This window comes from Neopelma chrysocephalum, unplaced genomic scaffold (genome assembly GCF_003984885.1).
Source record: "Neopelma chrysocephalum unplaced genomic scaffold, ASM398488v2 Primary Assembly neopelma1_124, whole genome shotgun sequence".
NCBI classification, from domain to species: domain Eukaryota; kingdom Metazoa; phylum Chordata; class Aves; order Passeriformes; family Pipridae; genus Neopelma; species Neopelma chrysocephalum.
Genome location: NW_020897786.1, coordinates 61,554 through 86,578, shown reverse-complemented (window position 1 = coordinate 86,578; position 25,025 = coordinate 61,554). Strand labels below are relative to the sequence as shown.

At 55.9% G+C, this 25,025-nt stretch overlaps 3 protein-coding genes and 2 non-coding genes across 7 annotated transcripts in view; 3 read left to right on the top strand and 2 right to left on the bottom strand.

Moving 5' to 3' along the window:
- Nucleotides 1-1,345, top strand: part of ALPK3 (alpha kinase 3) — a 32,357-nt gene extending 31,012 nt beyond the window's left edge. The window contains 4 exon segments of the mRNA XM_027697924.1: nucleotides 74-162; nucleotides 401-618; nucleotides 817-865; nucleotides 1,024-1,345. Of these exon segments, the coding sequence (XP_027553725.1) occupies nucleotides 74-162; nucleotides 401-618; nucleotides 817-865; nucleotides 1,024-1,345 (678 nt within the window).
- A 1,705-nt stretch (nucleotides 1,346-3,050) lies between these two features.
- On the bottom strand, nucleotides 3,051-13,109 carry LOC113974631 (sodium/nucleoside cotransporter 2-like). Of its 3 annotated transcripts, none has more exons than XM_027697927.1 (18): nucleotides 12,853-13,109; nucleotides 11,130-11,240; nucleotides 10,951-11,048; nucleotides 10,489-10,580; nucleotides 9,922-10,111; nucleotides 9,420-9,561; nucleotides 8,545-8,658; nucleotides 8,097-8,174; nucleotides 7,677-7,757; nucleotides 7,265-7,345; nucleotides 6,997-7,122; nucleotides 5,936-6,066; nucleotides 5,548-5,716; nucleotides 5,155-5,352; nucleotides 4,599-4,680; nucleotides 3,985-4,083; nucleotides 3,438-3,549; nucleotides 3,051-3,355 (listed from the first exon to the last, which is right to left on the bottom strand). In XM_027697927.1, the coding sequence occupies exons 2-18, from the start codon at nucleotides 11,196-11,198 to the stop codon at nucleotides 3,232-3,234; spliced, it is 1,986 nt and encodes a 661-aa protein (XP_027553728.1). In that variant the 5' UTR covers nucleotides 11,199-11,240; nucleotides 12,853-13,109; the 3' UTR covers nucleotides 3,051-3,231. The 3 variants fall into 3 exon arrangements, with proteins under 3 accessions (XP_027553728.1, XP_027553726.1, XP_027553727.1); XM_027697925.1 differs by having other exon boundaries at nucleotides 3,232-3,355; nucleotides 11,130-11,236; XM_027697926.1 differs by having other exon boundaries at nucleotides 3,232-3,355; nucleotides 13,066-13,093.
- A 672-nt stretch (nucleotides 13,110-13,781) lies between these two features.
- On the top strand, nucleotides 13,782-13,853 carry TRNAH-GUG. The gene has a single exon. It is a non-coding gene; the product is annotated as a tRNA-His (tRNA).
- Nucleotides 13,854-14,655: 802 nt separating this feature from the next.
- On the bottom strand, nucleotides 14,656-14,727 carry TRNAH-GUG. The gene has a single exon. It is a non-coding gene; the product is annotated as a tRNA-His (tRNA).
- A 6,877-nt stretch (nucleotides 14,728-21,604) lies between these two features.
- SHF (Src homology 2 domain containing F) overlaps nucleotides 21,605-25,025 on the top strand; it is a 26,550-nt gene continuing 23,129 nt past the window's right edge. Inside the window, exon 1 of the mRNA XM_027698148.1 lies at nucleotides 21,605-21,693. Coding sequence (XP_027553949.1) covers nucleotides 21,605-21,693 — 89 coding nt within the window. The remainder of the gene's footprint in view (nucleotides 21,694-25,025) is intronic.

The following is a 25,025-nucleotide window of genomic DNA, read 5'->3' as shown; positions in this document are numbered from 1 at the left end:
AACTGGCAGTAGTCCCAGGGAGGTGTTGGTGCGAGACAGGACAGGTCCTTGACTCTTCTGTTTGCACCTCCAGGAATGTAAAGTCCAGAACTCCAGCCGTGAGTACTGCAAGATCTTTGCCGCCGAGGCACGAGCCGTCCCTGATTTTGGAGCAGTGCCCGAGTAAGTAAGGTGCTGCAGCTCCACTGGCTTGATGCCCTGGGAGAGCATCCCAGGAATTGTGGGAGGGTTCCCTGTGGGTGCCGGGGCATCCCAAAGGACATTGCACTGTTCTCCCACCCTCAAACAGAAGGGATATTAGGGAAAGGCAAAAGCCAGGGATGCAGACCACGGTGTGAACCTCTGCTTGCAGCAGTGGGAGAGCTCACCATGCTGACCCCATCTGTGCTCTCCCACACAGGATAATTCCACTGTACCTGGTTTATCGACCGGCCAACAACATCCCTTATGCCACAATGGAGGAGGACCTGGGTGGGCCCTGTGAGCAGTACTGTGTCACCGAGAGAGACGGCAGCTTGGTAGCAAGAGGCACCTCGGAGATCGTGCTCAAATGCTGCACCTTCCAGCATTGGGTCTACCAGTGGACAAATGGAAACATCCTTGTGACTGACATGGAAGGTAAAGGGATCTCCTGTCTGACTCCTGTGGCCTCTCACCACCCTCCGGCCTGGGAAAGGAGGAAAAAAGCTCCAGCCTTGCCCTCCTGCCTCTCTCCCCACATGCCATGGAGCCCAGCTCCCAGGGCAATGACCTGCCCTTGGTGCCAGTGCCCATCCTTCTCTGGACAGAGCCTAATTGTCCTTCTTTTAATTGCAGGAGTGGGCTGGAAGTTGACCAATGTGCGGATCGCTACCAACCTGAAAGGGTGAGTGACCCCGAGCTGCTGGGGCAGCAGACCCAGCTCTGCTGCTCACCTGGTAAAGGGCCGTGGTGGTCAGTGTGGTCGGGCTCCATCCTCGGCTCCCTGCTCTGATGGGACATCTCCTGGTGCAAAACAGGGCCTGAGGATGACTGTGTTGGCAGGTACCAGGGGCTGAAGGAGAGCTGCTTCCCCTCCCTGCTGGAGCAATTCCCGGCTGCTCACCGGTGCAATCGTTACTGCAGCATCCTGGGCCTGAAGACACTGGAGCCAGCCAAGCCCAAGGGCTCCAAGAGCCCCTCCCTGGGCAGGAAATCTGCCCAGTCCAGTCCCCAGCTCCAGAAGAAGGCGCTGTCAAGTCCTCAGGGCACCCGCAAGGCTGCTGTGAGCCCCAAGAGCTCCCGGAGAGCTGCAGGAACAGGGGAGGCCCCGACAGCCTCCAAACCCAGGTTGGGAGAGAGCAGCAGGGCTGGCTGCCCACAGTAGCCGGAGCCGCTGCAGCTGGGATCCCCACTCTGGACCCAGCCTGAGCAGCCCCGTGGCCAGTCTGGAAAAGGGAGATCCTGGCAGTGGTCTCTGCCAAAACTCTCCTCCCTCCAGCCCTGCCCTGGCCCGCAGCGCTTGCGTTGTGTGGTGTGTGTTAGTGTGAGCGGCTGGACCGGGGCTGTGGGGGGCTGTGAGCTGTGGACAATGGGGACCCCTCACCAGTACCTCTCTACAAGAGCTGCTGCTGCTGGTGGAGCCTGTGGGGCCACGTGCCCGTCCACACTGGGACTCGCTTTCCTGTCTTGACTCTCTCCATGTGCCTTCCTTAAGGCAGGGGCAGAGCTGCTCCCTTGGGCTTTGCAGGTGCCATGCCCCTGCCTGGCTCCCCCAAGCAAACTGGGAGTCTGGGATGTCCTCTTGGCTCCCAGCACCTCATGTCCCTCTCTGTGTCCTCCATAAAGTGACCAGGCCAAGCCCTGCCAGTGTTCTGTCCCTTGAGAACCCCAACAGCACCCAGGCAGTCCCATTTGCCCTGGTACACTGTTTTTGCTGCAGAGGGTTTCAGTGGTGGCTGCAGGGCTCCTCTGCTATGACGTGGGGCTCTGGAGTGCGTGCCAGTCCCATGGCGGGTACCAGCAGCTGCACAGGGAAGGGATTTTGCACCCCTACCCTCCCCTGTGCCCTGTGGGAAGTCTCCCACCCCCTTGCTGGGTGGCTGCTGAGGGTGATGGTGCTGCTGTGGTGCTGGCCAGCGCCATGGTAAGAATGCTCTACCTCACATGGGACACCCAGGATCAGTGACCTCCCCTCCGTGCCAGTCTCTGCCTTGGCACATGTGGGTGTCCAGCCCTCAGGACTTGCTCCTCTTTGTCCCCCTGCCATACAAAGACCCTGTATACCACGCCCAGCCCCACACCATGACCTGGTCATGCTTAATTAGCATCACCCCTGCTTGGCACATGCCAGACTCCAGCGGCAGCTGGCAGCACGCACTCCAAATCCTGCTGTCCCGTGGCAGGAGGCAGTGATGGACAGGCAGTGATGTTCATGCTGGAAAGTAAAGCACCCTGCATTGCATCAAGCTTCCCTTGTGCCTGTCAGCTCACCCAGGCGTGCAGCAGCCGGCGGAGCGTGGCAGCGGGCAGGGGCCTCACAGAGAGCCCCAGCACTGTCGGCTTCGTTGTGCTGCAGAGCATCACCTTCCCCGGGGTGCTGGGTGCCAGCGACGTCCCCCCTGCACGGTGGGGTCCCAAACAGTGACTCGGTGCAGCCTGGCGGAGGGAAGGGAGCGCCGTGCACGCTGGGGCCCTGGTCCTTTCTCGCTGGGTGATTGTAAAATACCGATGTACATAACGTGGCCGCATTGGCAACTGGGTGCTCTCGAGTGCAATAAAGTGAGGAGGACTGGCCTGTTCCACAGCACTGTGGTCCCTGCGGGAAAGATGCACCCAAGCACGGGGTGATGGGGCAGCTTTGTGCTTGGAGGAAGGAAACATCTTCAAGTACCACCTTTACCCCCATCCGTGCCCCACGGGGAGAAGAGGGTGGCTGTGGCCAGACCCCAGAGCTGGGAGTGGGTGAGGCTTGGCTTGCGAGGTCTGCAGTGAGCATGGGGTGCAGCCTCAGCAAAGCACCTTGTGCTGTGGTGGAACAGCTGCAGGCGGGAGCCAGAGGGGGTCTGAGGGCAAGCACATGGGGATGGCCATAATTTATTTGGGAGCAGCTTCCTTGTGTCCATGGGGCCAGTACCTAAGGGTGCTGGTTGCAAGGTGCACACAACTGTCCATCAGCACTTGGAGTGGAGAAGACAAAATGTTCAGGTGTCTGTCAGGATTTTTTCTACCTTTGGGGCCAGCCTTGCAGACCCTGGTGCCCCTCCCATGGTTCTAGGTTGTCCCTGCACAGGATGTGTGGTTGTAGTGCCCACAGCACTCTGTCAGCCACAGCACACTCTCCGCCTGCCCAGCCCAGGATCCCGTGAAGGAGAGCGTCCCGTTCTCGAACACCGAGCTGGAAGGAGAGACACGTGGTCAGGACAAGCTGTTGCCCCACCACCTGGGTCCCAGACAGCTCTGGGGCCCTTCATACCCACCTGGCAAAGAGCTGCTTGCAGCAGGTGTATATGGTGTAGCTGGTACTGCTGAAGTTGGCCGTGCTGAAGAACGTTACACAATCACCCACCTCCGTTGGCACATAGAGGAGACCTAGAGGACAAGGTCTCCTACTGGGACTTGAGAGGGACTATGGATTCAAATCCCATACCCCCAGCATACTTGTAAGTCCTGTGTCCCAACTCTGCTCACAAATCCCATAGCCCAACTAGCAAATCCTGTACCTGGGACTGTGCAGGTCCCATGAGCTATCCCACCTCACTCCCTGAAACTGCAGGGAGCTCCTTGCAGTACACCAGATGTTGCCCTTGAAATGTCCCCATCCCAGCCCAGATGAGGACGAGAGGCCCCAGGAGAGCTGTTGGGCTTCGGCAGCCCCTGGCAGAGCCATGAGGGGAGAACAGGGTTTGGAGGCCTTGACAGAGCCATGGGGAGGACAGGCCAGCCACCCCATTCCTGAACCTGCATCTATAGGGGTTTTCAGCCCTGTGCTCCTTCTGACCCCGCTGGCAGTGGGCAGGGACCTACCTGCCAGGCAGGCGTTGAGCATGGAGACGCAGATGCCGGTGAGCAGGGCCCGCAGCACCACGGAGGCAAACGCACCCTTGCGGTTCGGTGCCAGGGAGCCTGTGGGGCAAAACAGAGACCAGGAGGAGTCACATCTTGTCTCCGGCTCTACCCTTGGCTGGGGACAGATAGGGACATGTCCCTGGTCCCCAGCTGGCTCTGCCACGCAGTGCCCTCCCCACACCAACTCCTGCTGTCTGGAGGACATGGTGGTCCCAGCCAGCACCCAGCACACTGTCTGCCCGTCCTGGCAGCGGTGGGTGCTGGCAGAGTGCTGTGCCCACCCTGCACCCATGGGTGATCAACCAGAGCCCTCAGCGCTCCCAGCACTGGAGTCTCTGCTCTTTGTGCCATAGCTGGGTGACACCCCGACTAGTGGGACATGCACGTGTTCTTGCCCAGGGGTGCAGTGCAAAGCCATTCCTTTCACATCATGCAAATCCTGTTTCTTACCTGGCAGAGACCAAACATGGAGGCTTGAGGGCAAATTCCTCCTGCCCCAGATGAGCCCTTGCTCCCTAGCCCAGGATCCCCCTGCCTTGTGCCTAGGCACCTAGGACATGAGTCACACTCACCCAGGCCTCCCAGTATGATCCCAATGGAGCTGAGGTTGGCAAATCCACAGAGGGCAAAGGTGGTGATGCTCTCAGCTCGCTCCTGGAGGGCACAGGGGGATGGTCACCTCTGCCCAGGAGCAGCCCCAGAGCACCCAGAGCTGAGCACCATGTCAGAGCTCCCAGCCCAGACAGACAGGATGGAGATAAGTCCCCCACCCCAACATTTTATCCTTCAGCTATTTTGGGGAGCAAGAATGAAGGCTGTCCCTGGGAGAGGCTGGGCTGGGGGGACAGGTGACAGGGACCCTGTAGCACCATGATCTGTCCCATCAAGGAGCAGGATAAATGGGAAAGGGCGTCACTGACTCCTTCCTCCCATACCCAGCAGTTGGGGAACATCCAAGTCTAGTTGGCCACAGGTGCCCTCCCACCCCCAGCACCATCATCCTGATTCGATAATCTTAAAGGACTTTTCCAACCCTCTGCCTGCCTACCACCCTGGCCAGTTCCCATGCCCCATTCCAGCTGGTCTCATCCCTGCCCTGTGCCCAGCAGGGTGGCAGGTGCCTCTCACAGATATCCACTGTTTCCGGCTTCCATCCCACTCCTCCAGGCCCGCCAGACGGTTCTTCTTGTATGTGGACAGCTGCTGGTATGCCACAAACTCGTTCAGGAAGATCTTAATCCCCAGGAGCTCAGCCACCACCGGTGAGTCTGCCCAGTCTGCCCCCATGAGAAAGGCCACGGGCATGAGGACATAGGATAAGATCACCTGGGAAAAGCATTCCAGAAGGGAATGACTCAGAACGGACCTTCTGCATAGCCCCCAGCTTGGACACCCACGGCCAGCACTTGCCAAACGCTCAGCAAGGATCTCAACAGCCTACTAAGGCAGCGGGCAAAGGTGGGGATGGGTGGGGGATGCAAGGTCTGGCAGCCCAGACCATAGGCCTGTTCTTGGGAATACCTGGAAGGTGAGATCCTTGATGTCTACCATCTCCCCAAACCAGCGCACAGCAGCGTTGATGAACTCCAGCACCGCCAAGAAGGCGATGAGGTTGGCTGCAATGTTGGCCACGAGCCCCACGGAGGCGGCAGCCCCATTGCTGGCAGCTTCCAGGATGTTCCGCTCTTCCCTGTGTGGAAAAAGACCCCAATGTACTTATATGGCCAGGCATCCCCTGTGCAAGGTCAGGTGTCAATCCATGGATGTCTGAACAACACAAGCTCTCCCAGCCTTGGGCCACTCACAATGTCCACTTGTGCCCCAAACTGCCCCCACAGCTTCCCCACAGTGGCAAAACACTCCACCCCCCAATGCACTCCCACTCCACCACCTGTCCCCTCACACTCACCCACTGGCGATTCGGACACTTCCTTTGCCCTTGAACTTGGACTCCTCCACTTCGGGGTACACGAGTTTGGACATGGCGAGGGCGCAGGGTGCAGCCATCACAGAGGCTGCGATCAGCGACGCCGCGTCAATCTGCAACGCGCAGACCAGGGGCTTACACACCTCTGTGCAAGGCTGTGCCCCGTGACACACCACACCAGGGCATCCCAGCATGGGGCTGGCATCAGCCAGTGACACTTGGAGCAGTTCAGGGCTCCCTGTTTGCTCAGGGTGCACAAATTGGCTGGTTTTCCCATCTAAGCAGCAAAGCACATGGGGCAGCTCGCCTGGATGGAGGCATTGCTGGAGCTGCAGCGATCTTGTCCTCGGGGATGTTAACCTCTCCTGCTGTTTGACTTAATCATGATGGTTCTTGTCCCTTCCTTGTTCCTACTTACCAGTATCAGAGCAATAGGTTGTGTAATATTGCGAACTTTTACCTTCTGACGAAGGGCTAAGCTCCCAGCCTCACCCATGCCCTGTCAATGTCTCATTTCTCTGACCTTCCACCCTTGGTTCCCCATTTAAGGAGACTAATTAATGTTTAAATAGCAGGAGCTCAGGCAGCAGGTCAAGGGGAAGGTTTATTTCCCACGACAGAGCACTGACGAACTGGATAGGGCATCCCTGGGGGTCAGGGCCAGGAGCACTGAGGGGATGCTGGAGGAGCAGGGCTTGTTTGGCTGGGAGAAAAGAGAGCTGAGGGGAGGTATGGCTGTTTCTGACCATGTAAAAGGGGTTGGAGGGAAGACATTGCTCAGTGGTACCCAGTGAAAGGGTGAGAATGACCAGCACAGCTTTAGTGGGGAAATTCCACTGGCAGGGCTCTGACCAGGCCAGCAAAGGTGAGGCTGGACCTGTCTTTGGGACAGGGTGAGGCTGGACACTCTGCCTCCATCCTGCTTATGGAAGGGGACAATGGGGCACCTGCTGGAGGTTTCCCACCATCAAGTCCAGGGCAGTTCCTGCATGTCAGAACTCTGCAGCAGGGAGCATGTGGCATACATCTACTCATGCACTCACCCCAAAGGATATGTAGGCACCCATCACACTGCCTGCGATGGTGGCAAAGCCACCAGTCATCACAGCATGGATTTCTGAGAGGGTCATGTCCGCAAGGTACGGGCGGATGAGCAGCGGGGCTTCGGTCTGCGGAAGAGAAAACCCTGCTGTCCTTGAGAAAGGGCCACACAGGGCCTCAGGTCTCCTAGGAAGGGAGGAGAAGACCCTTTCTCCAGGGCAGGCTCAGCTATAAGCTCTGAGGAACTGGATCTCCTGCACAGGCCCTTACCTGTCCCACGAAAATGTTCCCTGCCACACTCAGGGTCTCAGTGGGAGTGGTGCCCATTGAGATCTGAAGCAGCCAGGAGATCTGGGGAAAGACAAGGCCACCATGTTTACAGAGGTTCCTGGCACCCTGTCACCATCCCCAGGAAGCAGGGCACTGTATGGCCCCTACACAGAGGTGATCTTGGGAAGCACCCCCAGACTGCATAGAAACATCAGCCCTAGGGTTGGGCTTTCTCAGAAGGACATGCAAGAAAGATGGGGTTTGTGTCTATTCTTTTAAGCAGGACAAATCACCACAAAGTAGTACCATGACAATTTTTCCAGGACATCCCTCAGCTGATTGTGGTAGTCAGAGAACCCCCCAGGTTCTTCTCTTTCCCATAGCTATCCCAGATCCAGGAGTGAGGCCCTACCTTGAGAATGAGCCACTGCATGACGCCAAGGTAGTAGAGGATGGACATCACACAACTGAAGAAAACAACGATGGGCAGGGTCTGCAGGCAAGGCACCAGGGCACAGGGTTAAAGGAGAGCTGAGACACACACAGGCACACTTGGAGATCAAGAGCTGGGCATGGCATGGTATTGCATAGCCAGCCCATGCTGTTGGGTGCCACAACACTGGGCCAGGCTGGCAGGAGGGACAGGGACCAGTGCAAATCCCCCACGGTACTGAGGAGGTCCATGGATGGATACAAAGCTAAGGGAAACCCATCTCTGAGAAGCTCAAGCTCTAATGCAGCAAATCTGGCTGCATTTAGCTCTGTGCCTTTCAGGACCCAGCAAGGAGCCAGACTAGAAGAAAACATCTCCACACCCCATTCCCCAGCTGACCTGGAAGGCAAAGACTTCTGTAATGAGTGTGTTCCCAAAGACGAAGCCAGAGCCAGCTGTGGTGTAGCCCAGGAAGATCTGCAAGGGAAGAAGTTACACAGTAGGATGGAGATCTCCATTAGGTCCTTTCCCAACATCTCACTTCTGCCTAGCAGGGGGCTGTATCCCCAGTCCCACAGCTGACTACACACCAGAGAATGACCCATTGAAACCTAAGCTGGGGACACTGGTGGGCTCTCCCACGGGGCTCTGCTACAGCCTTCAAGGGAGACCACATCAAGGGGTCTGGGCTGCTTCAGACAACCAGGGAAGAGCTGGCTTTCCTCCAGTTCCCAACATATATGTTTGTGAGTGTGCAGTCCTTGCCACTTCCCCAGCCCATGTCACCCCCTGCTCTTCCTGTTCATCCCAGGGTGCAAGCATGGGATGGGATGAGTAGATGTAGTACCTGGATCTGGTCACCCAGCCACTTGAAAGCTTGGATACCAGGGGTCGTTCGGAGGACGAAGACTCCAAATAAGAACTCCAAGCCAAGACCCCAGAAAACAGCTCTCCAGGACACCTGTGGACAAAAGCAGAATGGGGACTGTGATGTTGCCAAGGCCTACAGGCTTCCTTTTCAGAATATAGTAAACACCATACACTGTGCCCTGGGTGAGGGTCATGGGGAGGCCAGTAAAGTGTCACAGAAACCCACAAACATGGGTTGGTGACAGAGGAAGATGCTGAGTTGGTGGGACTCGAACTGGCTGGAACATAACTTGCCAGGCTGATCCAGAAGGGGACAAGCATCAAGACCTTCTGATGGTTCACTGGTAGCACAGACCTGCTAGACCAAAACTGCCTGTTCATTAACCCTTTGGAAGAGGAGGATGGAGGGGTTGCCCAAAACATTGAAGCAGGTTGGGCTAGAAGCCACTGGGACTTCAGTCACTTCTGACCAAGTTCCCCAGGGCACCCAAAGCTCAGGCCCAATCTCCACGTACAGCACCTGCAGCTCAGGTGTGGGGCTGGTGCTGGGCCTCTGGGTCTGACCCACTACAAGGGACATGGTGGAAAACAGGACAGAGGCACTGTGGGGCAGCCCTGGGTTGGGAAATGGGAAGGAGAGCAGTGAGAAGAAGAGCAGTGAGGTGGCTTTGGGGTCCATCCACCCAACCAGTTCAGCTCCCCAGGCTGTGCCCAGCTCTGCCCAGGAGCTCTGCTGGGCTTCTGCTTCCTCCAGGGAAGGGGATGCCCATGGAAGGAAGCACTTGTTCTCCAGTGCTGGGTGGCCACCTCCTGTGAGAGGACTGATGGCCAAGCCACACCCAAAGCACGTACCGCACCGTGGTGCTTGGAGCAGGCAAACAGGAACAGCACTAAAGCGCAGAAGCCACCTAATGAGATGAGCTGCTCTGGGTTTTTGGCAGTGTCCAAAACCAGCCACGCGATCAGGCCTGCCAGGAGGGCCACCCACAGCAGCCTGCAAAGGAAACACCAGACTGTCAGCAAGAGGATGTCCCCATGGGGAGAGGAGCTTGTGAAGGGCAGGAGCTGGTTGTGCAGGAGTTGCCACCGTAAGGTCCATGTATCTGAAGAAACCTGGGGCTCAGACACAAACAAGGGATGTGAACAGCCATCACGCTGCCGAGGCAGATGAGCAAAACATTTCTGCCACGGCTTTTACAAGGCTCCAGGCTGGGCCATGCCTTGTCATTCGTGAGGTGCCTGCATGGCACCAGAGCACAAGCCCATGCCACTGACTGTGGTTGTGCTGACAGGACAGCCATGGAAGGGGACCCAGGTGCTGGGAGGGATCTGGTCCTGCCTTCTCCTGACTCACCATTTCAGCCACGGCCAGGACTTTTGGAAGCATTTCCCAACGGGACGGAGGAGATGCAGTACCTTTGCCCCACAGTGCTTCTTGAAGAAGCTCCAGCAGACGAAGAAGACGACCACAGCCGTAATGACCACCAAGGCAAGGGCTCGCTGGAAGTTGAGGTAACAGGCCGCAATGAAGTAGCACAGGTAGGCTGGAGAAGGCACATTGGGGGTCAGAAACATCAGGGCTGTAGGATCATGGGTTCATAACACTAACTGGGGCCAACAGAGAGGTTCATTTCCTCCAAATATCCTCCCCTGGCCACCCTCAAGGCTCCCATCTTTGCACAAGGAGACCCCAGCAGGGAGCAGAAGGGGCAGAGCAAACCCTTCGGGCAGGTGGAGAAAGGGGAGGACAGTGAGGGGCAGATAGTTCTGGATAGGAGTGGTGGGGTGAGGAAGGGGCAGGCAGTGAGGGCTGGGAGTGGATACAACCTCCACGAGTGACCACATTCAGTGTGTGGAGGCTGGGGGCATGGCCAGCCAAAAAGAATATGGAGGTGGGGTCTGAGTGCCGGGAAGTCCTCACCTGCTCCAAGGAGCCCCAGGACAACCCTTTTCAACACCTTGGCATGAGCCTTGCAGAAGTGCTTTGCCTTGGATGCTGGCTGCAGGGCCTTCCTGGGGAGAGTCACATGACAAAGACATGAGAGACGCAGAAGGTGGATGTGGAAAATCAACCCAACCCAGTCCAACGCAACTGAAGCCAACTCAGCAGAGCTGGGTCATGACCATGCCTCCCCCAGGCCAGTTCCAGCAGCAGCACGGTGGTAATGGTGTGTCATGGTCCACACAGCCCAACACCCTGGCACCATGAGTGGAATCTGGCACCAGGTGGCTGCTAGGGGGACAGAGATCTGCCACTGCCACCTTACAAGGCCACAATGACCCATCAGACATTGTCCCCCATGTGTGGTCAATATGACCCTGCTCTGCTCCCAAATGAGGTTTGTCTCTGACAGAGCACACACATCTGTGGGGGTTATCCTACCTGCAATAGGAGGAGAATCTCCCTTTCCCTTCTCCTCTCCTCTGCTCTTGGCTCTCACCACTTGGATCACCACATTCCTCATAGTGTCTCTCCTCTCCCTAGAAAACATTATTAGCTGGAGCACTTTGTACCCTGACAGGAAGGGAAGGGAAGGCAAGGGAAGGGAAGGGAAGACTTACCTGGAAGCTGAAAGCTGGGTTATCTGTGCCCTTCTCAAGGCTGTCCAGGGTTATCTGATTTCCTTCCATCTCTAGAAGTTTGCAGCTTCAATGCACCAGAGAAACAGCTGGCTGGGGAGAGAAAGATGGGATCACCTCTGGGAAGGTCAAATGTCCCGCTGTGCTTTTCAGTTTTGAGTCTCTGAGAGGAGAATACCCTTTGCAGTAGGGATTCAGAGCAGCTCCTGCACTAGCACATCAAGGGACCATCTCGTGGAGTCCTGAGGCCATGGGGCTGGTGTGCTGAATTCCTGTTCTCCTTTAACTCTGGGAAGGTCTTTGCTCTTCTACAATTCCAAGGAATTACAGGAGAGGATTATATGCATCAGGGAGTGCTGGTACTCCTCCTCCAAACTGGTGGCAGTGTCTACCAGTCTCTGTGAGTCCCTTTGCAAGTGGGATTTTTAAAAAAATAAATGTGGCTGCATCCTTCATTGCAAGGTCTTGGTGTAAGCCAGATAAGGAAGAAGGTCCTTCCATGTTGATAACTAGCACAGTGCAGGAGCAAGGGGTAGGAATGAGTGGTAGTTTGCATGGGGACTGGTCCTAAAGGAGCATCATACTGGGAGAACTAGTCCAGCAAAGCCAGAAGAACCAGTGTTATGCCAGGGCAGGAACCCTCAGAGCATCATCCCATTTGGACACCCTCCCAGTTCCTCTGCCTGGAGAAGGATGAGGGAAGAGCAGAGAAGTTGCGGACAAGGCAGTGATCGACTGTAGGAGCAGAGCACTTCTGTGTGAGGACAGAGGCAGTAAGAAGTTGTCTTTGTTTTGAGGAGAGTTGTAAAGGTCTATGTGGAGGAGACAGCAAGGTCATCATTGTCTTCTCACAGTGTGAGATCAGGGCCCACTGAAGGGAGGGATGCAGCCCCAAATGAAATTGGTGAATGTGAGTAGTTTTGGAGACCATTCCCCTCAACACGGGCAGCTGAAGGTGGTGTGGGGCTCCACAGGCCAGCAGAGCCACCACGGGGGAGCACTGGGGAGTGATGGCCCCAATCTGTTCCTGGGCTCCCCAGCAACAGGGCAGGATACAGGGCCATGGTGGGAACCCAGAACCTCAGACCACACTCCAGGGTCTCCAGCACCCCTGGTGTGCCTGCAGCTCAGGGACATCTCACCAGGATCCTGGCAGGGATCAGGAGGAACCCCCTCCCCAAGTCCACCACCACTAAAGGGCACTCCCCAGGACCTGTCTGGGCTCAGACCTCCCAGAGTTCCAGCCCCCTCAGGGTTCCTGGCTGTCCCCACCCTTCCCAGGCTCAGTGACTTCCAGGTCCCCTGGGCTGATGCTACCTCCATGTCCCCCCACCCAGTGCCAGCCCCCTGCCAGCTCATTACCTTTTGTTTTGGTGCAGCCACATTGGCTGCCCTCTCCTTCATGGGTGGAACCACACTGACAAGGCAGCAGGTGGGTGCCCCCATGTGCCCCTGTGTCCTCACACCATCCCCATGACCCCCACGCCCTCCTGTCCCCTATGGGCCCCCAGGGGCTTGTGATGCAGCGTGGCCACACACCCCTCTGCCCTCCCCACCGTGTCCCTGCACCCCATGCCCTCACAATCCCCATGTCCTCGTGCCCCACGCCTTCACACCCCTGTTCCCTACACTCCCCATGGCCTCGTGCCCTCCCCGTGCCCCGTGGCTCCCCCCGCCCTGGCACCCACCGTCCCCCTGCACTCACCCTCCAGCCCCACCGGCCGCGCAGCTCCTGGCCCGTGCCCCGGTTACGCATTAACAGCTCGGTCCAAAGACCTGGGCTGGGCACTGCAGGGCCGGGGCTGCCCCGGCTCCTCCCGGGGCTCACTACCAGGAACCCAGTGGTGTGGCCTTGCAGGGCATTGTGCCAAACACAAAGAGGTGACCCATGAGACATCCACCGACAGGCAAAACAAACCTTGAGTGGAGATACTGAAAGAAGATCACCTTTACCCCACCCCAGGAAGTGTTTCCCCAAAAAAATAAAGAGTGAGACACACGTGACCTCCAAAGCTTTAGTGGTGTGAAGTCACATCCCTTGATCCCTGAGCAGGATGTGGTGGCAGCCAGCAAAAGAGTTCCGTGCCAGCATGTGTTGGAAACCACTTTTTCATGCAGGGTGGTGGGAATCGCATCCCCAGGTGTGTGCACTGCACTGGTACCTCCCGCTCTTTGTTTGCACAGGGAGGGGTGATGTGGCTCCGCGGGTGCCAACACCTGGGCTGGCAGGACTCAGTTTGGAGATCGGTGATTAATGACACCACAGGGCACTCAGGGCACCCACGTGCCACACGATCCCCGTGGACCTATCTGTGCCTTCTCCCCGTGGATTTTGGCCAACGCCATCGCTAGAGCTGCCCAGGGCTGGGGCCAGTGAGGGGTGAGGGCATGAGGGTGAAGGTCAGCGTGTGGGTGACAAGGAAAGAAACCCTGAAAGCTGCTGGTGCGACGGCGGTGTAAATTCCCCACTGTACGGGCAAAGCCCTCCCAGCCCTGCGACACGCGCAGGCCTCCCTGGGAACACCCTCGGGAGCACCAGGGGCGGGCCCGGCCCGGCCCGGCCCCGGCGCGCGTCACCGCCGGCAGCGCCAAGAGCCGCCGCGCCGCCCCGCCCGCCCAGAGCCCCGGTAGCGCGCCGTGATCGTATAGTGGTTAGTACTCTGCGTTGTGGCCGCAGCAACCTCGGTTCGAATCCGAGTCACGGCATCGCCCGGCGGTACCACGGCACACGGGCTCTGCTTTTGTCATTTTACGCCCCCCGCAGACCCCTGAGCCCGCAGGGGTTTCTGCTCACGTCGCGCCAGTATTTCACTTTTTTCCCGGCTCCCAGAGGGGCTGCGGGGCCGGACCCGCCCAGCGCGGGGGTTCCGCGGGGAGAGGGAGAGGAGTGACGGGAAACAAAAATAAACTGCCATAAAATTAAATAAAATAACATTAAATGAGATATAATACATAAAATAATGAAGTTAATATTAAAAATAAAACAAAATAAGACGGAAAGAAAAAGGAAAAGACACACAAAGTAATAGTACAATTGAAATAAAGATTAAATTAAAAGTTAAATTAAGAAAAATATAATAAAATGTAATAGAAAAATATAGTCGTAAAATATAATAGAAGAATAAAATGAAAAATTAGATTAAATAAAAGTAAATATAATAAAATAACAAAATACTTAAATGGAAAAATAATATAAAATATAAAATAAAATTAAATATAAAAGTAAAATATATTAGAAAAACTAAATTAAAAATAAAATTCGATGACATGAAAGAAATGTAAATATAATAAATAAAGTAAATAAATTCAAAAATAGAATAAAAAATATAAAATGAAATATTATACAAAATAAAAATAAAAAAGGAAAAATAAAAAATAAACAGATAAGAATTAATATAAATAAATAAAAGTTTAAAAATAGTAAAATAATAATGAAATTAAATTTAGATAATGAGCCAAAGCAGCCGCGGCAAAAGAGGAGCCCGTGTGCCGTGGTACCGCCGGGCGATGCCGTGACTCGGATTCGAACCGAGGTTGCTGCGGCCACAACGCAGAGTACTAACCACTATACGATCACGGCGCGCTACCGGGGCTCTGGGCGGGCGGGGCGGCGCGGCGGCTCTTGGCGCTGCCGGCGGTGACGCGCGCCGGGGCCGGGCTGTGCCCGCCCCTGGTGCTCCCGCGGGGGCAGAGCCGGGGCCGCGCTCCGGAACCGCCCCGCGGGGGCCGGGGGAGCCCGTGAGGGGCCCGGTGCGGGATCCCCGCCCTGCGCCCGCCCCCGCGATCCCCGGCCCGGGCTGGGCCCCGTGCGCTGACGTCCTTCAGCCTCTCCCAGGCGCAGCCCCCGGTGTCGGCCCGGGTTCCACCTCAGCCGCGGCGTTCACTCCCTCACCTTCACCCGCTGCCCTTGGCCCTGCTCCCTGCTCTGACTCTGACCCTGACCCTGCTTCTAGCTTTCACTCTGACCCCTCCCCAGCTCTTACCCGACCCTTCCCTTCATCCCACCCCTCATCTCCGCCTTCACTGTGTCCCCAGGCAACCCCATTCCCCACCCTGTAACCCCACCTCTCACCCCCCCGCGTGTTTCTCAGGGAGTAAAGTTTCTCCCGACCACAGGATTAACGGGGCACAAAGGGACGGGAGAGGAAGAGAGGGACTAAGGAAATGGTCCTTGTCCCGAAAACAGCAGCAGGGATCAGTCTGTGCCGCGGCTCCTCGTTCCCCCTGCTCAAACACACATCAATAGTTAATGCCTGTCCTCACCACTGCCGCTGCTTTCCCCACTGCTCCCAGTATTAAAGGCTCTTTCATTTTCACAGATACACAAAGAATTCCAAACACTTGGGATCAAAAGGATTTCTTGACAGAAAATATTTTTAGAGCAATCGCAGCACTTCAAGGTGCTGGGATGGCCCGAATGATTCATCCCCTGAGAAGAGCTGGTCACAGAAAACTCGGCTCCTGCGTGTGCCATGAGCTCATTGCTTGTCGTACGCATGCACCTCCCGTGGGGGGGGTGTGCAGGGAGAGGCAGGGGTCTTCTACAGCTGTGCTGGGCAGGGGTATGTCCCTGCACCACATCCATCCTTGGGTATCTGCTGCAGCTGGCAAATCCTAAAGCTAAAACAGCTTTCCTAAGGCTTGGGGTAAACCAGAGGAAGGCCCTGTGCACCTTGATTACTCCATGAAGTAAATGCTCCTGCCATCCTGAGCTTGTCTTGCTCATATCCAGCCCAAAAGAGCTCAGGGTGGTGGAGAAAGACAGAATAGTCTTTTGTGTCCTCTCTTTGTCTATGCCCATGCCACCCTGTCTCAGCAGTTTGCTGGTGTGCACTGGTGGGCAGTGGTGTGCATGCTGGTCTCTCAGCAATGGTGGGAGCCTTTGCAGTGGGAGATGCTCTCCACATCGAATGTGGCTGACCAGGAGGTGGTGGAGGAGGGGCTCTTTGGTGTTTTCTCTGGATGACCTGGGTGTCCACGTGGTGCCCTCCTGCCCCAGTGTCACCCTTCTCCCTCCCTCATCTGCCTGCCAAGATCCCAGTCTGTGCCTCCCATGGGAATGCAGGGATACTGCTGCTGCTCATCTGTGGCCAGCCCTGTCACCGTCTGTGGCCTCATGCTGGACCTAAAGTGGATGCAGTGACACTGGAAGGACATATATGTGTCTCCTCCCATGTCCGGAGAGTTTGACACTGTCATCGTCTCCTTGGCTGCACCTTGGAGAGAGATAAGACCACCAGACACCCGCAGGACTGGTGTAGCTGAGCTGTAGAGGTGGGATCACTGCAACCTCCGAATCCCAGGGCATAAGCTTGTGAAGGGGGAAGGTCCTTGTGCCTTCCTTCATGCTGTCACAACACCATGAGCTGGGCTGTGTCCAGGGTGAAGGGACAAGCCCAGCTCCATGCTGGCTTGGACAACTGCTGAGTTGGGTCAGAACAGCTGTGGTGGGACCCACGGGAGATGGTGGGACAATGTGGAGATGTGGATCTGGCAAGACATGCTGCCCATGGCTGGTGGGGATGCAGAACTCTCAGCGATGCACTGGGGGATTCCTCGGTGGCCGGGAGGAGCCAGCTGGGCTCCTGCTTTGGCTGCTTGGCAGATGTTTCTGGAAGCAGGAAGATGACAGAATTACAATGACCTCAACTGCTGGAACAGGCATGACTGAGATAACACTGCAGCAATACAGGGGAGTCAGCCAAACACAGAAGGGAGATGGGAGGTGCAGGTGGACATGGACATAAAGTGTCCCGAGGGGCCTGGCAGGTGCAGAGGAGGAGAAGAAGGGATGAAGCTGCTGCCACTCACAGCTTCCTGGCCATAAGCCTGGAAGAACTCCCCAAAAGAACTGGGATGTGACCACTCCTAAGGAAATTGTGCCAGGTTGTCAGGGCCTCAACAGCCCTTTGCCATGTGGTTTTGTCTGGATGGTTCAAACCTGCCAGGATGTGTTCAGACAGCATGGAGGAAAACGGATGAGCTTGTGGGAACATTGAAGGACCCATCTGTCTGCTGGGTGACCTGACCTTTTCAGGCTCTGCTCAGCATCCAGGCAGAATGGCTGCTCCAGGCAGGCTCCTCTGCTCTTCCCACCCTATTCTGTCCATCAGTGCCTTTTCTCTGAGCCCTCTGATGCCTGCGGGTTGCATTCAGTGGGATTTTAAAGGTGCCTGCAATGTCAAAACACTGGTGCAGCCAGGCAGAGAGTTCTGCTGGGCCCAGATGTGTCCACCCCATGGCACAAACATAAATCCTGTGGCTGGCACAGGGATAAGCAATTCATCACTGCACAGCTGTCTCGGCTGCTCTGCCCCTCCAGCTGTTCCCTCACTGGGGCAGCCCCTGGCCTCCTTTTCTGGTCTCAAGGAGGCAGATGGGAGGCAGAAGGATCCCCACCACCTTCTCTTTTTATCCTGGATCCCCAAAGCAGCCCCAGGAGCAGTGCTGATGCCAGGGAGGCAGGATGGATGCCTCTCTGCTGAGTCAGAGCTGGATGCTGGAGCAAGAGCAGGGAAATGTCCTGGAGATGGGATAATTTTGGAGGTGAAGGTTTAGGCGGGATTTGGGAGTGAAGGGCAGCACACCTGAACTGGGAGGCAATTGCAAGCAACCTGACCTCATCCTATCCCCACCATCCACCTCCCCATCTTCTCCTAGGGCCACAAAGATGGTCTGAGGGCTGGAGCACAAGGGCACCTGCTATGATGGAGGATTGAGAGAGCTGGAGCCTGGAGAAGAGAAGGCTCCAGGGAGACCTTAAAGCCCCTTTCTGTGCCTAAAGGGGCTCCAAGAGAGCTGGAAGACAGACTTCAGACAAGGGTCTGGAGGGACACGCCGGGGGGAAATGGCTTCCCACTGACACAGGGCAGGGTTAGATGGGATATTGGGAAGAAATTGTTAGCTGTGAGGGTGGTAAGGCCCTGGCACAGCTTGCCTAGAGAAGCTGTGGCTGCCCCATCCCTGGAAGTGTTCAAGGCCAGGTTGGATGGGGCTTGGAGCAACCTGGTCTAGTGGAAGGTGTCCCTGCCCATGACAGGGGGTGGAACGAGATGAGCTTTGAGGTCTCTTCCAACCCAAACCATTCTGTGATTCTAGCTCATGAGATGTGCAGCAAGGACTAAAAGAGAAGGACTTGAGCATTTCTTGAGGTGAGTGTTCAGCTGTGATGCTCTCCAGAGGCTTTATAAGCCCACAACAGCACATGAGATGGTCCCGGTTCTTTTAAACCCTGAACCTCAGAGGACATTTTCCAGTCTGCCAGTAAGAAGACTGGGAGTAAAAGTAGACAGGCTATAACAGACTGATTTTCTGCTAGGTTTTGGGATCGCCTTGCCTGGCTCCAATGCTCAGAAATCAAAGAAAATAGTCACCAAAATGTATGTGCTGTCTGACCCCCAGGGAACACAGAATCTGGAGCAACTTCTTGAGCCCTTTCATTGTGTCCAGCATCCAGCTGAAGATGGGACATGACAAAAGTGTTGCAGGGGAGAACCAGCCACCCTGCAGCCCTAGATAAATGTTTCTGTGTGTCCCTGTGTGCCCTGCCTGATTCCAGCTGCCAGGCCCAGCTCTCGCTCTGCCTTTGTCTGTGCACAGCAGGAGCCTTCTCCTGCCGCAGGGATTTATGGCCTTCACACAGCCACCTCTTAACCCAGCTTTGTGCTGCTGAGTGGGCAGAAAACAGGCAGCCGCGTGCTGCCAGGCGGCCTGCCAGCCCTCACTTCTGCACCTCTTAAGCTCCTCTCCCAATTCACCTTCATTTTCTGCCTCTCAGCCCTTTCAGAGACACTGGGCTGGTGGCAAAAGCAATTGATCCTGTCTCCATAGGAGGAATGGCTGCTGTTTTGCTCTTGTCCACTGAGCCCATCTTCTTGACGGCTGATGACAGCCCTATTAAGAGATATAAGGGGATGCCAGGGGTGGTTCACACCCCACAGGCAATGTAAAGCCAGTGAGTCTGTCTGGAGAAGGACCCAGCTGTGTGAACACGGCCATTGCAGCTGGATTAATCAAACCCACCATTTACACTTTCCTGGGGCACTCAGGTCCCCTGCCAGCCCCACAGCACAGGCCCCCATGAGCAGGTTGCTCTGATTGAGCTGCAAATGCTCCAGCTCCTTAGTTTTCTCAGCCTCAGATCGATGAGTGCAGGCGGCTCCAATCAATTCCACTTTACCACTTGCTATCGAGTTCAGATCTGTGCTCTCCCAGCAGGTCCTGCTTCCTTTGTTCGTTGAGAGGAGGAATTCAGGCATTTTATCCCACTCGGACACTGCTGTGCCCTTGCAGGGTCAAAACCCTTGGTAGGAGCAAATAAAACCCCACGGAGGGCCAGCAAAAAAGGGATTAAATTTGTGCTATGGTTAGAGCCCTGAGAGCATCTGCCTGGCTGGGCAGAGTGTGGAAGAGGGTGGCTGGATGAGGCCATGTGATTTGCATGATATAATAGAGCTGTTGCCACAGCATCTGTCATAAGGTTTTCCTGCCATGATCCTGGTTTTGCTGGGGAAATACTGAAGGCAGCTGCGGGGAGATGCTGTGTCTTGGTTCCCCTGTCTCCATGGGCACTGACTAGGGACAATTCAGCTCTCTGGGGCTTGAGCCCACGCAAAATGATTTTGCAGTAAAAAAAATAACATCAAAGAGTTTACATGGTGGCTGTTGGGAAATTTCCCTCAAGCCTGGAATTTGTCAGCAAAAGAAGCATTTTTTACCCTCTGGGTGTCAGTCCTGAAGTAATTTTTCTCTCATTTCTGTCACCCAGCTCTCTTGCTGGCCTGTCTCCGGGTTGCTGCGCCTGGATTTGTGGAAATGAAGCTCCCCACAGCTCTCCACACCTCGTTGAAGTGTTAATGAAATAACGGATCGCATCAGGGAGCAGTTGTGATGTGCAGAGGGCTGTCAGCGCTGAGGACAGAGTCAGGGACCGGGCTCGGCGTGGCTGAGGCGACGACCGATGGGTCTGGCTCTGAGCTGGCAGATGTCTTCCAGCGAGTTGTCACCTCTTCTTTTGGTCAATTAGCATGGCCTCCATTACACCATCAAATGCATAATGATTGTTTTTGACAGAAAGGTTGAGGAGCTGCAAAAAGTGTCTGCAGGAATTTGCCCCATTTGGTAAAAGCACATGCTTTGAGCGTATCTTGCCCAGGCTTTGACGGCCTCCTGGTGCAAATGTGTTGCTACACTTCCCATGGACACAATCCCTGCCTCTAAATACTCACAAGGCTCCTTGTGCCAGTCCTTGTATTTAGTATGCGTTTGTATTTATGGATTTTTTTCTGTGGATTTGTCTGGTCTTGTTCCTAAACCATGTAGCATCTGCAGTGGCCCCCAGCAAGGAGAGCTGCTGTGCACTGTCTCCTCCTTGTGTTATCCCTGATATTCCTGTCTCTCCCCAACTCCCCCAGCCATGCAGATCTCTGTCTTGTGACCCCAGCTGTCTCTTTTCCATGCCAAAGATCCCTGGCTCTTCACGTGCCCCATGTGCAGAGGCCTTGGATCATCCTGTCATCTTTCTCTGCACATTTTCCAGCTTCACTGTATACTAGGGAAGGGGGAACAAGGATCACACACAGGCTGGGACTGACCAGGGAACAGTGGCAACTCTGATGCCATTTCTCCTTTTTCCTCACCCTTCCTATCAGCTTGACGGAGAGTTTTGCAGTTTTGACCTCTGCTGAGTGCTGAGGGGACAGTTTCACAGACTGTCAGATCTCCCAGTCCCAGAGCCCATCACGTTAGACATGAGCCTGGGCTTGGTTTCCCCATGTGTGTCACTTCCCTGACCCTGGCTTTTGTCTTGTTTTATTGCCAAGTTGCTCAGCCTCTCAAAGTCCTCCTGCAATTCTTAGCATTCATCTGCAGTATCCAGATTAATTCAATATTATTGCAGATTTTGCCACTGACCTCATCTCATCAAAGGACCTGCGTGTGGAAATGCAGGAACCTCTCTCTGCTGGATCACCCTCAGGGGCCTGCTGGTTTTTTCCAAGAAAGCCACTAGCTTTTGAAAAAAGAAATTCGCTGCAAGAGAGCCGTGTCGACTCTTCCCCACTATGTCATATTTATCCATCTGTCCCCTAACGATGCCAGTTTCCTCCTTCGTGTGCCAATTTTTGTTCATTTGCAGAGAACAGATGTGTCATTTATCAGTCTGGAACTCCCTCGCTGCCAGGAAGCATTTCTGGTGTCACAGTTGCCACCTTCTAGTCCTTGCGTCTCCTGCTGTACCCAGACCTTGAGGGAAGTTGGGGTCTCACCTGGCAGATGTGAGATTCTCCTGGTCCCTGCTGTGCTGACATCGGGGTGTATGTGGGGTGCTCCTGGGAAGGGAAGGAGCTGCAGTCACCAACAGACATTTCAAAGCTCCTAGGAATGGCTTTTATTTGAAGCTGTGGAAGAAACACCTGGAGATTCAAGGAGCTGTAGGCCTCCCTGGCAAGTCAGGGGAGATGCTGGCATCAGGGGAAGCAGCCAACCCAGTGCCTGACTCAAGTGACACGCTGGCAAGTGTCAGATTCAGCCCCCACATTACCTGGAGGTGAGTCATCCGGGAGTGTGCAGGAGCAGAGACCTTCTCCTCTGAGTCACCGGAAGCTGCTGCCTGGGGGATGCTGGGCTGTGCCCACACCACCCGGGGTTAAACTGGAGGAGGTGGTTTACCAGGATGATGTGGCATGAGCCCTCCGAAACCCAGGGAAGGTCCTGCCTCCTGTTCTTGGCCTGGCTAACAAACAGGGCTCCTGTCCCCAGCTGTGGGTGAGCAGCAGAAGCACCCAGGGTTCAGTCAAAGCAGCTCCCTGAGCCCAGGGGGACAGACGAGGGCTGAGGACACACACAGCTCTCTGCTGGGCTGGCAGGAGCCTGGAAGACATTGCCTGGCTTTTTCTTCCTGGTGCGTGCTCCGACCTGCCTGGATTTACCCAGGCAAGCAGCTACTGCTGCCTTTGGTGAGAAGAAGGGCCATGCTGTGAGAACTAGCCCAGAGATCTCAGCGAAGAGCTTCTGGACCCTTCAGAGGTGGAGCAGAGCTCCCAGTGCAGAGGGCCATCCCTGTGTCCTTGAAGACCACTGCAGAAGGCCTTCTGCCTCCCCTAGTCCAGTGGTCCATCAGAGTGAGCCACAAATCACTTCTCTGCAGCCATGGGTTGTTCTCTTCCCACCTGACGACTGTGTGTGAGTGGCTCCATCACTGTCCTTCCCTCCTTCCTGGGGGCTCCATGGGCTGTGGGCAGTGCCAGGGCCGCACATCCCACCCGGGGGGGCTTCCCACCACAGCCGTGCAAGAGAGCAGCTGAAATGTGGAGTCTGGCACACGAGTGGTGCAGTGTGTGCTCCGTGATCCTCTCCTGTCTGCCAGTCCTGCCCCTGTGCCCCACCAGTCCCTACACCCGCGATGCTGTGACAGCCATCTGTCACGGTGAGCTGCAATGACTCACAGGCAGAGAGGCATTGTGGTCACCCTTGTGGTATCGGGGGCAGTCTTTACCATGCAGGCATCAGACCTGGGTCCCAGTGTGCATCAGATATGGAGCGTGTAAACAGTTGGGATTGGAGCAGCATCAGCTGCAGCACGAGCTGCAGATGGAGCCTGGCTTTGATGGTGTGAATGCAAAAATCTGTCACTGCTCCTTCAAACCTGAACCACTGCGAGTGGAGGGATGTCACCAGGGTCTCGTCGTGACTGCGGAAAAAATATGAGCAGCTCGTGCCTGTGCCAAGCCATGCGGGGCATAAGGAGCTCATTTGGACTCCTGGAGATTCCTTAAAGGTCCCCAAGCACAAAGGAGTCTCCCAAGGGGGCTCCCACGTCAGATGAGTTCTCACCACCTGATGCCCTGCTGCCTGGGTACTTTTGCCCAGGGGTAACCAATATCCAAGGGAAGCTCAAATGTGAGGGCTCAGCTGGGACCAGGGATCTTGATGCCCCTCCTAGCTCTGCTGAAGCCTGAGGTGAGAAGGTGATGCCCCATGGGGCACAGATCAGAGAACAGGGCAATGTTGGGCCAGGTGCCAGTTTGGAAGAGAAACAGGCCCAGCAAATGGTGAGGAGGTGCTGGATCCTTCGTGAGGTCAGACCACAGGCCCTCATTGAATCCCAGCATGGCCTTGGCACAGCTGCCTCTCCAAGGAGGGAGGGATGTGAGGGATGTGCCAGGACCGGATGGGAAGGAAAAACCTCTGCAATTCCTCTGGTATGGTAGTATTTAAAAAAAACAAACAGCACTACAAGCTTGATCCCTCCTCGGTTCTCTCTCTGGAGACACTGAGCGTGTGTTTTCCAGGCCTGAGGATTTAACAAGAGCCATCTCCGACAGATGTTGCTGAACATCCTCCTTGGTTACTGACAGAGGGTGGAAGTGCTCTCAATCTCTGTGCCATCAGCCCTGCATCCTGCTTCCTTCCAAATGCTGGACAGGCAGATTTATTGAGAATCTCTGTCTTTTCTGCATTTTAATAACAACCTCATCATCCCCATCTGCCGGGACTGAGGTCTGCTGCTAGACCTCAAACAATGCCTGGTGATCACTCTGTTTCTGGCAGATGCTTTTTTCCCCTGCTGATGCCTTTTGTGTCTTGCATTCCCTATGCTTTGAAATTTCCAGTGTGTGCTACGGCTGTCTTCTCCCTAGGGAGGAAGCTCCTTGGTGTCCATTTGGACCCAGGGGATCTGTCTGGGTTCCTTGGGCAGGAGTGTGCTTAAGAACTCGGCAAACCTGGGACCTGGTGGGTTCCCTGGGCATGTGTTGGGCATGTGCTGTGCCAGGCTGGCACAGGAGGCTCAGTTCCATGGCAGCCCCATCCCCATTCTCCTCCTGCACAGGGCTGGAAGGAAGGAGGTCAGCATGAGAAGCTTCTGTCCCCAGCCATCCTCCCCTCCCAGCAGCAAGCACCCTGACAGCCACATCCCAACATCTGTCCCCACAGTGAGGCTGGAGCATGGCTCACGGTGTGAAGACGTGCAGGAACACACCATGGCATCTATCCCTGCTCACTGGATACCTCTGCATTGCTTTACCTCTGCAGAGGTCTCGCTCTTGGAGCATCCTACCTCTGGTTCCCTTCTCCCTTCATGTCCTTCTGGGGATTCAGCCTGTGAGCAGGGCTGGGAGCAGGTTTTAGTGAATGGTGTGTGTTTAGGAAGGGATGGAAGGATTTGGGGGTGTAGGTCAGAAGACAGGGCTGCACAGAGTGGCTGCTTGGGCTTAGGAGGGTACACAGTCGGTCCTGGGTGGTGGGTGAGCAGGGGTGGTGGCTGGTGATTGCTGTGTGTGCAAGGGGAACAGTCAGAATGTGTGCCACCGTGCTGTTTGCCGCTGTGACCACGTCGGTCTTTGCTGCCACGCTCCAACACAGTGCCCCAAATGCCCCGTTCCTGCTGCATCCCAGGGAATGTCTTCCAGCCCACGCGCTGCAGATCAGCCTTGCATGGTCGCCCCGATGTCCCTGCACATCCAGCCTCGGTTCAGCCTTCTACCGAAGCACTTCCCTGCCTTGTCCCTGCTCACTCCCTCCCGCAGTGCCAGCCTGGTGGCTGTTTCAGTGACTCTCTGGAGCGATCTGCTCCGGGGGTCCTGCAAGGGGCTGGTCCCACCAACACCTCCCGGGCAGCGGGTTTGCACCGCGGAGTTGGACTCGATGACTCGCGGCTCCCTTCCAGCTCAGGACACACTGTGATTCCACGAGGGACCCTCTGTCGCCTCTACCTCGCCGGCTGCCTCCCCGGTGTCCCTTCTCCCGGCGCCGGGGGATGCCCCGGGGTGTCTGGGGGGCAGCGCCGGGGCCGGATCGCGCCCGAGGCCGCGCTGAGGGAGCCGAGAGCGCGGGGGGCGGCCCGGAGCGGCGGGGAGGGCCGAGCCGGCGCGGGCCGGG

Bases quoted from the DNA above. Each gene is read 5' to 3' on its own strand.
- LOC113974631 (XM_027697927.1), bottom strand. From the start codon at position 11,198: ATGGAAGGAAATCAGATAACCCTGGACAGCCTTGAGAAGGGCACAGAT. The intron at 10,112-10,488 runs GTGAGGACTTCC...TGCCTTCTCCAG, and splicing joins CCTGGGGCTCCTTGGAGCAG to CCTACCTGTGCTACTTCATT. The intron at 8,175-8,544 runs GTACTACATCTA...CTTCCCTTGCAG, and splicing joins GGCTGGGTGACCAGATCCAG to ATCTTCCTGGGCTACACCAC.